Below are 15,329 nucleotides of genomic sequence, written 5' to 3' on the forward strand. Positions count from 1 at the left end.
CTAAAACAAAAAAAAAGAGGTTTTGGACAGCAATAACATTAATTTTTGTCTTTAGAGTATTTTAGCCAGTTTTCAAAGCATTTTCTATAACCAGAAATCAAAAAAAAGATCTATGTAAACAATGAAAGCTTAGGCGCTCTCTTAATCGCCCGATTTCCAGGCACGGGACACCAAATGTGACAAACACAATAGTGTTCCCATGTTCTTCCCATTTACACTGTGCCCAGGCTTGCTGTTTTAACCCTGAATAAACGGAGGGAAGGAAGCACCTACTTCCCCCAGGACAAGACTTCAGCTGGTGCACGGTACGGCAAGCCAGCACAGCGCGCACAGGCTGCAGTGCTGCCGCTGCCTCGCCTTCTCTCATCCCCCAGTTTTACCTTGCCTTGCAAATACCTGTTTCTCAGGTTTGGTTTCATCAGACATGCAGGAAATCTCTTGCTGAAAGTGGCTGCTGGGAGAAGAAGTGCACGGGGGGAGAAGGGCGACTGCAGCCATACGGAGAGTGGTGCTACTATATTCTGCAATCGCGAAACCATCGCTGCCGTCAAGCAGCGACCCTACGCTGAGCCAGGTGCTCTGTAAGCCCTGAATCCTTTCCCAAAGGATTTACAACCTGAGGACCCCTCAGAGAAAATCTAGTAAAAAAGGCTTTCCTTCTCCTCAGGAAAAATCACATGCTAAACTGCTGGTTATCGGTAGGGCGTCTTCTTTGCATGGCAATAGAGTTGGAACGCTAAAGTGGCAAATTTTTCCTTAAAGCGTCAGTAGCATCTGAAACCAATGGAACTAGACTGCAATTGCTTCTCTGTTTGCACCATAATACAGATATAACCTGAATCCAAAAAGAGGACAAATTTTGGTACAGGTTTGTGCATAAACATACTTGTGAAAATCAGTGCCACTGTATTCTTTACTTACTTCTTAAATTCTCTAAAAGCAAATATATCCTACCTGGGATTCTTGTTGTTCAAACTTAGTGCAATTTCGTTAACGGCATGTGGATGTGACATGACCATATTGAATCCATACTGAAAAGTGAAGGGGAAAATATTGTTTCAGCTTTGAAACTGAAAATATTATTTTTTAAATCCAACAAATTACGTATCTCTGACCAGATCTGGCAGTCTTTCACAATGCTGTAAGCCAAGCAAAACGTTGTCAAGTTTACAAAGTCAGTCAGCACATTTCCATTTAGTATCGCGCATACCAACCGCCCTGCCACTCCGAGGGCGGGAAGCGCTCGGCTGGCCCCGCGGCAGTCCCGGGACCCCCCCGGGGGCCCTAGAAGCTGCTCCCGCGCCGTGGCCGACCTCTCTGCCTGTCCTCCCCCCTGGTTTAGTTCTGACAACCAAGTGTGTCATTTGCTCTCTAAAGAGGAATTTGCAATTCGGCTGCCAAAATCACTTATTTCTAATGTGCATGCTGCCACAGAATGACTGCTGCATGCAGTAATTGCAAAAATACTCTGGGTTTGTTCTCCAAATACGAAAAAAGAACTGCTTTGGAAAACAGCGTATTGGTTATTACCATGAGATCATTGTTTGCATCCTTCCCGTTAAAGATAAGAAATCCAATAAACCCCAGGGGGCTGGAATCACCAAGAGCAGGGTTCACATATGTGGGGTGTCGGGAATATCTCACCGACTGCACAACTCGCAATAAAGGTGTTCGTGATAGACTTGCTTTGCAGCATCTAACTGCTAGCAGTAACTGGTTTAGAAAAAAACCCAAAGTATCTGAAGCTACCTGGGCATGCTGTATAATCATGGCATCCCACCGAAGATGAAAGACACTCGTGAAAATAAGATTAATTTTGGTTTCATTTATTCTTTGACTTGCAGTTATTATAACTGCCTTGCAATGAACATATAACACAGGAAAATCTTGTATTTTCCATCTAATATGCTCATTATATTTCCTACATGTTAGTGCTAAATTCCGGACAACCTGTAATATCCACTGTGTAGCTGCATTTCCAACGAGTGAGGGCAAACTGAGCACGACACTGCAAATAGGACCTGGCCCAACATGCACGTGCTGTTATGACTCTATGGGTTTTTCCATGTGCACAAGGTCAGCTACGTCCTCTGTGGGTAAAGGCTGTGTTACACAGCTTCCCAACTATGCTATCCAACGACAAGCAAGAATTTAAACCTTCACATCAGCTTTACAATTCATGGCTAAGCTTTCCCTCCCGTTGCAAGCAATGAAACAAGTATGTGGTCCCAAAGAACTCAAATGGAAATACCTGGTAATTCATTATGGCCCGTAAACACATGATGCAGACATGAACATCATCTTTTTTACTCACTAATCTGGAATTTTTTAGCGTTCTTCGGCTTGGCAAGGTATTATACCTGCAAACAAAAACAATTTTCATCAGTCACAGGACTATTTTTAGGCGGCAAGAATAAAGGAATGGAAATACTTCTCCACTCAGAGTGAAAATACCCAAATCTTTCCGTTCTGCGGAGCGGACAACCATGTGACAGCGGGCATGCAAACAGAGCGCAGCAGCAGATCACAGCCGTGGCGCAGGAGCCCTCGGGATGCAGCACGCGGAGAGGCCCGGGCAGCAGCAGCGTCGGACGGGACCGAGCCCGGGACTGGCGCCGGCGGCTGCTGCCCTTCTCCGCCGTTCGGGCCCCTCCGCAGACCTCGGCCCAGCATCGCCGCTCACCGCCACGGGGACCGGTTCAGCGGCGCGGCGCCGGCCCAGCGAAACGCCGCGGGCGGGCAGCACACCCGCGCCGGGCTGCCGGTCTCCGCCAGCGCTGCAGCCCTGCGTCGGCCACGGCACTGCCCACCCGAGCCGGGCGCCTGCACCTCCCACGGCCCGGGGGCAGAGAGTCCCCCACGGACAGAAGCACGCTGTGTTTTCTCCAGATAAACTATGCTGCTTCACATTATTCCGTACGAGCAACTGCGCAGACTCTTAATGAAACGAACATATGTAAATACTAGCAAACGCGTTCATTTCTGTTGCATTGCACGTGCAGCCATTAAAGAATGAGGCCTCCCTTCCTCTCTTCTCTACAGTTGAGCTTTCTGAAAGCCCTCCAAATTATTTTGGGAAAATACAGCCTTTAGGAACTTTCCTCACAACAGAGGCATTAATTATTTTAATCGTAACCCCTAATGGTAAATCAGCCTAAAATTAATTAAAGGAGTACATGGAATAAATACAAAGAGAAACCTTTAAATCTGTCATTTCCATGGCATGCTAAATGAAAACCACGTTTCAGCTCTTCCTGAGATATTGCCTGATTTTTTTTCAGAAAAAACAGGCTTCGAGAGCTGAGCAGGGGGAAGCAGAGCCGGCACGCGGGTTGCCACACGTGTGCTCTCACCGGCACCCATGGAGGAGAGGGAAGAAGGAGGAGACCACCACTGTGGTCAAGAAGCTCTCTCCACAGTAACGTATCGGCTGCTGCAGTCCAGGGACGGAGCCCTGAGGCCGACGTGTCCCCACCTCGCGCCCGACGAAAGGGCGTTGTTTGGGGCTGGAAAGCCACGTTATTTATCCGGACCCCTGCCCTACACCCCGGCAAGTGAGGAGCCGTGCGAGCCCTGGTGCCGCACAGGTCCCTCCTCCGCGCAGCCACCAGCGCCCCGCACGTGGGGCACGTGCTTCCTGCACACCGTCATACTCTGCCCTCGAAGTGCAGGAGGAAAGTGTGAAAAAGAGAAAGGCAGGAAGCAAAGCAGCCCGGTGCACGTGCAGTCAAGTTGCAACCTGCCGCGTGTTACCCAAAGAGCAGCTCCACGCGGGGAGGAACGGGGCACTCATAGACGAAACTTGACCCGTACGGTAAATACAGTCACCAGTAAAAGTAAGTCTTCTTCGGATACCTGCAGGTACCGGCACCCTTCCCAGGGCCACGTGTGCAGCCTGGACAACATTCGAGGGCAGGCTCTTTTTTTATTATTTAATACGTGAAAACAACCGCAGTGAAAAAAGGTTGTGGGTTACGGGACCCTACAACTACCATACAACGACCCTACGGGACCCTACAACTACCATACCTAGCCACAGCTACAGTTAATCGATACCGGCACCCAGTGATGGCTCAAAATACAATTGCAAGCATATTCCAAAGCAGGGTAAAAAGGAGGGCTGAGGAACAGAAGAGCTTCCAGAAAGGCGAGCAGACTGTGATTCTTCAGTCCGATACAAAGGCAGGAGAAGAGAACGACTGCAGCAATGAGGCAGATGTGAGCGGCACGGAGGCAGTGAACGGGGACGAGCTGTCGCTCCTTCTCGTAACATGACAACCACATGGCATCAAATACAACTAGCAGGGGACAGGCTCAAAGCAAAGCCGTCAATTTTAGTGGCCCTTCTTCTGGGAGGCCACCACGGACCTGAGCTCGGCACTGGGGGATGCCACGGGTGCCAAACGCCAGCACCGGCTCCGGAAGCACCTACACAGAGAAAACCCACCACGGACTGTCAAAGACAAGGCACCATCCTCAGCTGGATGAGTGAATCCACGGGCTGCTGGAAGCAGGCACATGTGCCAGGAGAAATAGCTCTGCCTGTCTGCCTTGCTCTCACGCTCTTACATTAAGCATCTGTTAAGAGCCAAAGTCAGAGGGGATATTAGATAAGGCTTTGCTTTATCAGGAATGCTCTGCCTTACATCCACGTTATTTTACAATGATACTTATTGAATGGTACAAAGAATAACCACATGGCCAATCCAATCAAAGCTGCATATCATCGCCTGTTTTACAACCAAATGAAGTACATCCTTCCCAGTTTAAGCTAAACTGCTCTACTTTGTGTCACGATGAACTGGGAACATTTCTTTAACTAATTTGTTAGCTCGCAAATGTCTGATCATACCCAAAGGCAGTATTTTTCTTTCAGAAATACTATTTGTGGGGTTCTAGCACAAGCAAGCGCTACAGCTCAGTGTATTTGTTTCTATATAACATACACAGACTCCACTTTCCTGTTAGACCCAGATGCAAAAGGTGCTGCTTCCCTCCAGCTTTTTTTCCTCTGCATATTCTGAGTGCACTTGGGGGCCTGCCCCATTTATTGCTGATGGCACTGTGCAATTATTTGTCTAATTTGTGCTACTCGTTTGGTTTTAAAAAAAAGCATAGCTTTTAAAATCATAGTGGTTAGCATTTATTATTATTAATAACAAGAAGAAAGATGAATGATAAACGCATGAAGGAGTAACGACAGAGTCGTCCTGTCCCGACTCACCAGCTCAGCGAACGGAGGGGACGCGTGTGGACGGTCTCAGTCCCCAGGCACAGGAGCGCTGAGCCAAGCGGGCATCGGGCTGTGCACACCGGCACTCCTACCTGCCTCGGTACAGACGGTGCTACCGGCACGGACAGGTCCTTGGGCACGTGGTTACTTGTCCTGGAAATCGTGGCCTGCCGCGGTGGCCGGGGATGCCGTGTGCCGGCGGGAACGCACCCATCCTGCCCGAATGCGAGGCCTTTCCTCGGAGCAAGGCTGTGCTTGGGACAGGCCAACCCAAGCACCCACGTTCAGCTGACAACCTCCTGATTTAAACCATTAGGTGTAAATAAACAGTTTTTTTCTATGTTAGGCCATAAATTTACACTGAACAGGATTAGTAGCTCATCATTTCCTGTGACAAAAGAAAAGCAATGTGACTTTTAACCTGGAGCCCTACACCAAGTCTGCCCTGGGAGGGGACAAGGCACTGCCAGCGTTGACTAGCGAACATGAAAATACGCCGCACTAGTGTCGTCACAGCTGCACTTTCCTAAACACGAAAGACATCAGAATAAAAAGATTTAAAAACTATCTCTAGTCATACAGAAATCTCTCCTACAACGACTCATCTCAGTTTCAGACTACTAAAGACTGAATACAATATTTCTCTTCAAATTCGACCAAGCAGAGTAACCAGAATCCATACCACGCCATGGATGGAAGAAAAAGCTTCTCTGGTCTCTGATACATCAACTCTGCAAATTTCAGAATGCCTTTAAACATCTACAGATTTTTGCCAGTTGTAACAAATGGGAGCAAGACTCCTAAAACTAATAAAAGATGAACACAAACCAAGGCAAAAATTGGCATTTCCGTCTGCTTGGGGAGCAAGGGGAAGGACAAGCCGGGAGCAAGGGCATTTGGCAATTCAGCAGGACTCGGGAGCACGCTAGGCCTCTCTTCCTGGAAATTATGTCAACCTGGCATCCATCCACAGACTACCTGGAAAGCAGTCTCCCTGGGCTGCGAAACGTTCCCAGCTAAACCTCTAATTACTGGTACGGCTTTCCAGACACCTAATCAAACCCTGGCGCTGGAGAACAACGTGGGGACCAAAACATGCTTGACACGCAGACGTATGTTTGCCATTCACCTCTCCCGAAGACGTGGAAAAGCTCCACAGAAACCAGACGGCAGCCGCAGGCACCACGTATGACGCTACCTGTGCTGCACACGGCAAAGCGCTGTTTGAAAGAACGGAGATGTTTGCTATGAGCATTCCCGCACTTAGAAACAGTCAAGCCAGCAATGGAAAAGTCAGAGTTACCTCTCGTACCCTCTTGCCAAAACCTCAGGGCCCGTCTGCACACCGGCACCGGTGCTCTCCCGGGGACCATCCTCCCGCCTCCCCATCACCTGCCACATCCCGTGCTGCTACGCAGCGGGACGCGCTCTCCTGCTCGCGAGTCTTCGTCGGTGTGAGTTTATGACGAGGCCGAGAAGGCAGTGCAGAATATGCGACTGCGAGCTGCAGTGCAGGAAACATACTGCCACCACAGATGGGATTCTGCCCTAGCTTCAGACAGGCTCCCTTCCACAGATGCAAAGTTTTTTATGCAGACACAAGTGCTGTGAATTGATGAGGGGTTTTGTACTCTTTCACAACGATTCTGCAGACTGGAACTAAGAGCAAGATGCTTTTTCTGTATTAGTGGTAATTGCAACAACTCCTCATGTTATTTATTTCCTTTCCAAAGGCAGGACAGACTGGCAGTAGCTCTAACACCTCCCTTTGTAAGACATGAGCCAAACCAGGGTGGATGATCTTCCTTTGCTTTTATTTCATTTCTTGTTACTAAACATTAGACTGAGCTCAGCATCTGGATGAATTGTTGGTCTTGATTTCCTCTCTGCTGCAGGTCAAAGATTATGTCACCGAGAGTATATTTATTCCAGTAATTAAAGTCAGATGGTTCCTCTTTTATTTCTTTTGCCCCTCCTTTAAAGAAGAACTATAAAACCTTAGTTTTGAAAAAAGAAGAAACAGAAAGCCTGACCATGTGCAAGTTCCTGCAGCTTATAATATTTTCCTACTGTCCGAGGCGGGTGGCGGCTTCGGGGCTGTCACGCGCGCTTAGCACTTCGCAGCTCTGCGCTGTGCCGTGTCGGCCGTGGGGACGCGCGCGTGAACCAGCCTGTCCAAAGCTGCTCCACTGTGCCCGCATGGCAAACACCAGCAACGGTTAAAAGCAAGGTTAAATCTGTGCTGAAGTACACAGTACCATTTAAGGTTGTTCTTCTCATCCTGATTTAACAGAAGTACCTTGCTGTTCAAGAATAACTAGTTCATAATTTTCAGTCCATTTGTTAGCAATTTGCTTAGGTGGGTGCTTGCAAAGGTGCTGCCGTGACCTCTCGGGAGGTGAGACCGCTCTCTTCTCTACCAGCCTGGTACACAAAGGTGAAAAGAGACGTTTTCCCACCTCAGCTGTCTAGCGAGCCTGAAGAAAGTGATTTTGAAAAACTACTTCTGTCTCCACATCCATGTCACTTTGTCAACGTTATCAGCCAGGACTGCTGAAAACACCCAGCACATCCCAGATTTACGCAGCACTTTGTACACTGAGAGCTAGAAAACCAAAGAGGGGAGAGAGTCTCCTGGTGAGAAACAGTACCCTCAGCTGCTACGGATCCACATATGGATAACTGAGACACCTATGCAACAAATCGGGATACTTAAAGCAAATACAAGCCCTTCCCACCACGGTAAGTGAGCACAAACCTCAGCACAAACTCCTGCCGGCCCCACTGACGCCAATGGGAGGACTTTTATGCTTACAACGAGGACGTGTGCCCAAGTACGATGGCGAAGAGATCTAACGCACCATGTTAGTGCACGACCCTAGTTTTAGTTGCTTTCTCCTACTGCTTTTCTCTTGCAGTCTGCTAAAGGTTATCCGGCCTTCACCCGGCCACGCTAACCCGCTCGCAGTAACAGCACCGAGAGCAGAGCACAGCCCAGCGAGGACTTCACCGCCTCTTCGGCGGTCCCCCGAGCGGGGCAGGACCCCTGCTTTTCACCGGGGCTTGGAGTTTTGGGGACTGAATTTATGCAGCTGTATTGCTGCTGGTTTGGAGGTGGTGGTTTGCACTACGAATGCCATTCTGGCGGCAGAGAAGGACTTTCAGAGGGGAAGGTCTTGCATTTTCCTACAAACAGGCTTCTGCCACAGCAGACACGTCTGCTGTGAGCGGGGCAGCACCGGTAGCCGTGGCCCTGGAAAACCTCTCCGTTTAAACAAGGATAAGAAAGAGGGGAGGGGAAGGGAAATTCCAGCTGTTTTTAAGCTGCAAACATAAAGAAAAGCCAAATAATGACAGTGACCTATTGTTTTTGCCTTCATCTGAAAGAATCTGGGCAAATTACTAATCCGTAAAGCTGAGGAGATTGCTTGGTGCGTAAAAAAGGGAAAGCAGAGAGCAGAACAGTCCGTCTCGCTCTTCCCTGCCTCCTCCCGGGCTGCGCAGCCCGCGCGTGGCTACGGATGCAAACACACGCGGCGGGAGCACCGGATGGGCCGTCCGCCCTGCCTGCCCCACATCTCGGCCCCACGAAAAAAAACTGGGCAAATTTCAAATCCAATCTTTGAATGCATTCAAAGTCCGTTTATGGATTAAGATCCATTAGCCTGGATTGCTCTCTCATTACTGATTCTGCAGATTTTAAGACAGAAATGAAGTTTATATGAGATCAATCCACATGAAAACTGAAGTATTTGACTCAGAAGAAAGGGAGTTTCTAATGCACGGGGACACTACAAAATATGTATTAATATTTATCTGAAACGAGAGTATGACTCTGAAGTGAAAGTAATGCTCTTTCCCCCCAAAAGCAGCAATAAAATCCCCAAAGACTTCTCCCCATTCTTCCTTCCGCCCTCATTTTGGTGGCTGCCTCCCACGTCCCTGTGCCTCTTCCGCAAAAAACCTCCGTTGCCAGGGAGACAGCACCGACCTCGGACCTGGCAAAGCCTCACGCTGCTAAAAAGAGCTGCCGGAAGGCAGCTACAGTCACAGTTTGAAAAAGGATGGTCTTAGCCACACAAATAAGCAGACGGGCAGACTGCGGGGCAGCGTCAGCCGCGGGGAAGGTTTGGCCTGTCCGGGAGCAACGGGAACTGCTCGGGGCGCGGGAGCTGCATCTTTTGCCAGGAGAAGCCTGCTTGCACCTCCTCCTTATTCTGTTCTTATTTGCCATTCATTTCAAAATAACTAAACAGGTACGCCACGCACGAGCTGGGCCTGCGGGAGCTCCTGGAGACTGGGCAGGCTGTGCCGTCTCTGTAGACAGCGGGCAGGGTTCAGGAGGGGGAACTAGAAGCACAAGCATGGTGCTAGGTTATATTTCTGCACTAATACTGGACGCACACTAAATAAGTGTAACCAAACGCAGAGGTCTTCACTCAGATCAAACTCCCCATAAGTCTAAGAACAAACCAAGTAGTTTTCTGGACCAAAGCTATAGCAATATTTCTACTGTAATAAAAAAGATGAGACAACACAGACAATGATTAAGGCTTTGTGTCTTAGATATAAACCTAAAAACACTACTTATAATATGATAAGTAGGATAAAAATAATACCTTGCTTCAAAGCAAGATTCATTTTATTTTGTTTAAGCGAATCCCGCTCTATGGAAGCAAACTACACTTTGAAGTTATAATGTGATAACCGCACATTTTGGAGGCTGGAACCTCCCACTGGCATCCAGGCTGCTGCCCTACCCCAGACGTGTGATTATCGCATTATAATGCATGGGGAGCTCCCGTGGGCCAGGTGCCACGTCCCCATGCACGGCACAGCTCCGGCTGCGCGCGGCCTCACCCCTGTGACTTACGAGATTTTCCGGCTTGCAGCCTCATCGGCAGAGCGCAAAGGGAAGCCGCTCCAGAGGCAGTTGGGTGAAAAGCAGCTATGGCGGCGTTTGAACTGAAGCTGTTCAGGCAGAGAAACCAGTCTGATGGTACGTGAAAGGTGGATGAAAGTAGAGAGGGGAAGGATGTGAAAGAGAGAATAAGAGAGGAGTGTGTGAAAGAGAGAAGGGAAAACGGATGCACGAAAGGAGACATTGAAATGGGAATAACAAAAGATAAGGAAGAAAAGGGGATACATGAAAAAGGAGGAAGGATGGAAGGAAAGGAAGAGAAAAAATGTAAGAGACATGTAATGTATACCTGACTCATGCGTTCCTGGTATAAGTAATCACAATCTTACCTCTCAAAGACAAAGAGCAGGACCAGACATCCTCCTATGACCACAAGACTCTACCACTTCTCTGTCATAATAATTGAAGATCAAAGAAAACCAAAAGCCAAAGCCACCAAACCTTTGCAATATTTTTTTAAAAAACAGTCAACCAATTTTGCTGCACTCCACCATCTATTTCTCTTTGCCAGAACTGTGTGCCTGCCTCCTCCTGTCCACTTTTTCCCTGATGCCCTTGAGTTAAATTGTCTAGATATCAGATCCATTACAGCTCAGGCTGTGGATGGACTGCATCTGTTTATTGATATTCACTGAACATGAACTAAAAGCCAACACTAGCACTGAGTGACAAACCAAAACTAAAACTCTACTGGAAGATGTAGCAAAAAATTACAAGTTCTCACTGGTTGCATCTTTGTGGGTCGTCTTTACCTCCCACAGCGTTAAGCAACAAAACCCTACAAAAGCCAGAAAACTGAAAAGGCATAGGAGTGAATTCTACCTGACACTGAGCTGTGTCCCTAAGTAACCGTGTTGGTGGTCTAAAGATGGTGCTTAGTATGTTTTATAATAATGAGGAAGTATCCAAGGAATGTGAAGGCCCATAGAGGAGTTGACCCAATTCAGTCTTGGGAACTGATCCTGCCTTTTTAACAAACAAACAAAAAAACCTCCAGTATTTGGAAAGAGAGACTTCATAGTAAAGCCTGGGCTGGGGCTATAACTGACAGCAAGTTTGAACAATGAAGTGGCCTTTTTTTAAAAACAATTCTTGTTCATAGCATCATGGAAGGGAAGTGCTGCTAGAAGAGAGCTTTTGGATGAAACACCAGACAGGAGCTCCAGCCTGGCTGGGTTCATGAAAATCTTGAGATACTCTTTGGAGGAGAATGATTGTTTCTTCTGTGCAAGCCACATTCCACCTGAGGGAAATGTACTGTGCATCCTTAAACCACGCTGCCATCGGAAAGAGAGGCAGTATTATTCTTTTAATCCCTTCAACCACTGCATGGTGTTGCCCTCTGTTACTAACTTTGCGCTCCTTTCCACCTCAAAGTTGCCAGTACAACATGGTTCCTGTGTATTTAAAGCCTATACTGTGAAAAGAGGGAAGGTGAAAAAATTGTAACTGGAAAACCACACTGATTCTCCTCACTCAGACACTCGCTGTGTGTAAGACAGCTACCACCTGATCAAAAGGCCTTACCGTAGAGCAGAGTGTCTGCCGGAGCGGGAAATGCTATTGCCGACTGGCGAGGGCAAATTACTTCCTCTGTGCAGGTCTTCAATAGATCGGCTCCAAGGTTTGGACTTGTCCATGGAGTTTTCCACATTGTTCTCCAAACTTTCAAAGTCAAAACTGCAAGGAAATAGAAGTTCCAGAGCAGGGTTACATAGAAAAGATGTACACAGGGTTTTTCCTCCGGTTAAACATCTGCAGATTTACCGGGCCCCAAAAGACTACAAAAAGAAAGGAAGAAAGCAATGCAAACTAATTCCCCTCCAGCTGCAATGCAGTGCTAGCCTCAAAGACATTTTGCAGCAAATTTGGACCCTGAAAAAGGCAGAAACTAACCACAAAAGCGTAGAATTTCAGAAGACTCAAAGAGCTATGTATTATTCTACTTCTATGTAAAATAAACACAACATTGGCCAATTTGCTGAGGAACAGCACTACCTTGAAGGAATAGGGAGAATGCTTAAAGCTGCCTCCATTTTATTTTAATAAATCAACACATTGTGCGAGGACTAATTCAGCTGCCTCCATCAATATGTGACTGAGCATTTATACTGGCTTGTTGGCCCAAGCTAATCTCCAAGCATATGTAAAATATTACCATAATTGTTATAGATTTTCTTTGATTTCTGACTCGCTGTACTGCTATTTCAAGCAAAAACTGCTTGTTCCCCTTACAATTTTTGAGGTTATTACTCATGTTTACCATGTTAGAGAGAAAAAAACCCAGCAAGCTAACTTGCATACACTTATATAATTTTAGGAACAAAGTCTTTATTCAAAAACATCTTTCTGCTGTGCACAGTTTTTTCCAGTGTTAGTAACATTTCTTAAACATATAATTTTCCTTCATTAATTTTATTACAACCCCACCAAAAATCTTGTTTCTATGCAATGGTATATATACATCTGATTGCATCTTTTCTAAAAATAAAATAACAACTCTACTCAGTTTGAGTTCCCAACTACAATAGTATCTTTAATCTACCACTTCTTTTCATAAAATTTTATAAAAAACTATTGCTACAATATACTGAAGTGAAACCCTGTGGATGTACAAAAAGAGATCCTCAGTTGAACATCTATTTCAAACTTTGAGGTATAATGACTACTGAAAGCTGATTTTTTTCCAAATTTGTTTTAATAGAGCATAATTAATGATTTATTACCTAAATGACTAAACTGGATTCCCAGCTGACTGGGAGGCAGAACTGCTATTGCTTCCTTTGCATCTTTCCCCTGACTTGCAAAATCACCTTGAAATTCATAGTCTGGTCTCGCAGTGCATCTGCTGGACGTGATGATAACACCTCTGCTTGCCAGGAGCACTGTGAAAAGTAGCTAGTGTGTGTGTGCTGCTTCGAACATGGGAGGCAGTACTATAAATCACTGTGGTTGGAAAGAATGCTTGAATATCAGCTTAGATAGCCACATAAATGTCTCTCACAAATGACAAATATTAATTATGATTTAGGAAAATATTACCTATTACTTATAAACATGAGCGGAAGAATAGAAAAAATTGGAATCTGATGGAAACTAATTAAAGAAGGAGCCTTAGAAAAGGGGCACTAATTGCACATCTATTTCTAAGGAAGTCATCTGCATGATTCAACACATCTGTTGATTGTTTTTGCACTGTACCCCTAAGACAGTCAGAGTCTATCAAAGCTAAAAATATGGCAGTACAGCCCTGAATAGAAACAACCTCAAGGCTTAAACATAGACTTTTTTCCTCTACAACATGTTGTGAGTCAGTAGTTTGGGACTAAATTTACCCTTTTCTCTGGTTCTGTTCTAAGGAATATGCGTAATACTGTACCCAGCTACTGGCAAGACAACTCTTTTCTACAAGAAAAGCAGAGCATCTGACCTCGTATTTCGCTCTCCCAGTCCATATAGACTATATAGAGAGGTCTGTATAGAGAGGAGGATTTTTGTTTGGCCTCGCAAGCCCAAAGAGCACAAGGCATGGCTTACTTACGTGACTGCATACTGTGCAAACGACAAATATTCCACCAGCACATCCAGGCCCTTGTTCTCTTCGTTCAAGAACTCCCTGACCCATCTGTTAGAAAAACCATCAGAGAAAAGACGTTAGACACCGGAGCGCTACCGGGTTTGTGCTGTTCCCGGGATCCTCCGTCAGGAGACTAGAGACACTTCCATTGCGGAAAGGCAGCGCTACTGAGTAAAATGTTTTCTTGCTCACTCAGGAATACAGAGCTCAAAAAAAAAAAAAAAGAAAAAGCCCTTTATTCTATTTATTTAAAGGATGTTAAAATGTAAAATAATCAGAAAAGCCTATTATTTTCCAAAGGTTTTGAAAACTTAAAATAGCACGTTCAATGTGCAAACCGGTGCGGCTGGGCAAGCGCGAGCGGTGCGGAGAGCGGGGGCCCTGGGGATGTCACCGCCACAGGTTCAGTCCCCCGGGACGAGCGAGGAGTCAGGGAGGGAGCTGTGGCTCCCGGGCCGCCTGCTCTGCCTTCGGTGCCTTGCAGCTACATATCTTTTACCCCCAGCAGAGTGCAAATTTATTACCTTTGAGTTATTCTAGCCTTCAGGCTTTAAATCTTCTGCTATTTACGTACTAAAATAAACAACCTGGCATTTTTATAACATTTATTTTGAAACACGTCTTTCATTCAAGTGAGCAAAATAAACAAACGCCGGCTTTGTCAGCCTCTGTTATGTATCTGGTGTACCCCAACAGCCCCCTCGGAGCGCCCGCGAGCCATCGGAAACCTGCGGCGCGGCACGCCGAGCACCCTCCGTCCCCAGCGGGAAGCCCTGGGCCAGGGAACGGGGCGAGACGGAGCGGGAGCGGAGCAGGGCACCGGAGAAGTCTGTTGCAGATGTTTGCCCTACTCCAGGGCTGCAGTATTTCAAAGCAGAGCCTCCAATGCACCCACACAGCTGCCGGTGGTATCTGCGCCCTCAGCCTGGTCCAGAGCACAGAGAGGAGACGGGGTGGAGGGACACGCACCGAGCGGCACCGATGGACGTGCCGGGGACGCCGACGCAGCGCCTTGCTTCTGCGAGCGCGGGAAGGGCCGGCGCAGCACGGCCGCCCAGATGCCGATGTCTCCGACAGCAGCAAACGGCTCCGGCCCCCAGCGAGGTGCACGCCTGCGCCCCGTTCTGCAGCAAGCTAACGGGAACAATCCTTCCCCAAACTGTTTTCAAGTTTTGTGAGGAAGAGCATGCCAAGAATCCACACACAAAAGCAGAGGCAGTCCATTACGATCTTCTTATCTCTTCCAGCCTCGTCGTGAGTACTTGGGATGCACACAGGATTAATTATCATCATTACATACTGCTTACCAGGCAGTACCTTGCACTATGCCCCGGAGAAACCAATGCTTAGAGCGGTCTGGAGACAGCTAGCCAGGGGGTACTGGCCCCAACACGGGGTCCCGCTGCTCGCTCTCATCCAGGGATTTGGACAACCTCAACGCTTTGATGTAACTGTGGTCTGGGGGTACAACTCAGAAGGGCCCGTGCTACCCCGGAGAGCAGCCCGCGTGCGCCAAAGGCCGTCGGGCTCAAAGCGCTGGGCCCAAAGCACTGCAAAGCGCCAGCCAGCTCATGGCTGCGTTCAGGGCAGAGACAGGC

At 47.4% G+C, this 15,329-nt stretch overlaps 1 protein-coding gene across 9 annotated transcripts in view; it reads right to left on the reverse strand.

The window, feature by feature from the left end:
- FMNL2 (formin like 2) overlaps positions 1 to 15,329 on the reverse strand; it is a 174,038-nt gene that overhangs the window by 45,911 nt on the left and 112,798 nt on the right. For all 9 annotated transcript variants that reach the window (XM_064514533.1, XM_064514537.1, XM_064514534.1 and 6 more), the window contains exons 5-8: positions 13,696 to 13,779; positions 11,682 to 11,834; positions 2,252 to 2,360; positions 955 to 1,031 (exon numbers count right to left, since the gene is read on the reverse strand). In XM_064514533.1, the coding sequence (XP_064370603.1) occupies positions 955 to 1,031; positions 2,252 to 2,360; positions 11,682 to 11,834; positions 13,696 to 13,779 (423 nt within the window). The remainder of the gene's footprint in view (positions 1 to 954; positions 1,032 to 2,251; positions 2,361 to 11,681; positions 11,835 to 13,695; positions 13,780 to 15,329) is intronic.

The sequence above is a fragment of the Dromaius novaehollandiae genome, chromosome 7 (genome assembly GCF_036370855.1).
Source record: "Dromaius novaehollandiae isolate bDroNov1 chromosome 7, bDroNov1.hap1, whole genome shotgun sequence".
NCBI classification, from domain to species: Eukaryota; Metazoa; Chordata; class Aves; order Casuariiformes; family Dromaiidae; genus Dromaius; species Dromaius novaehollandiae.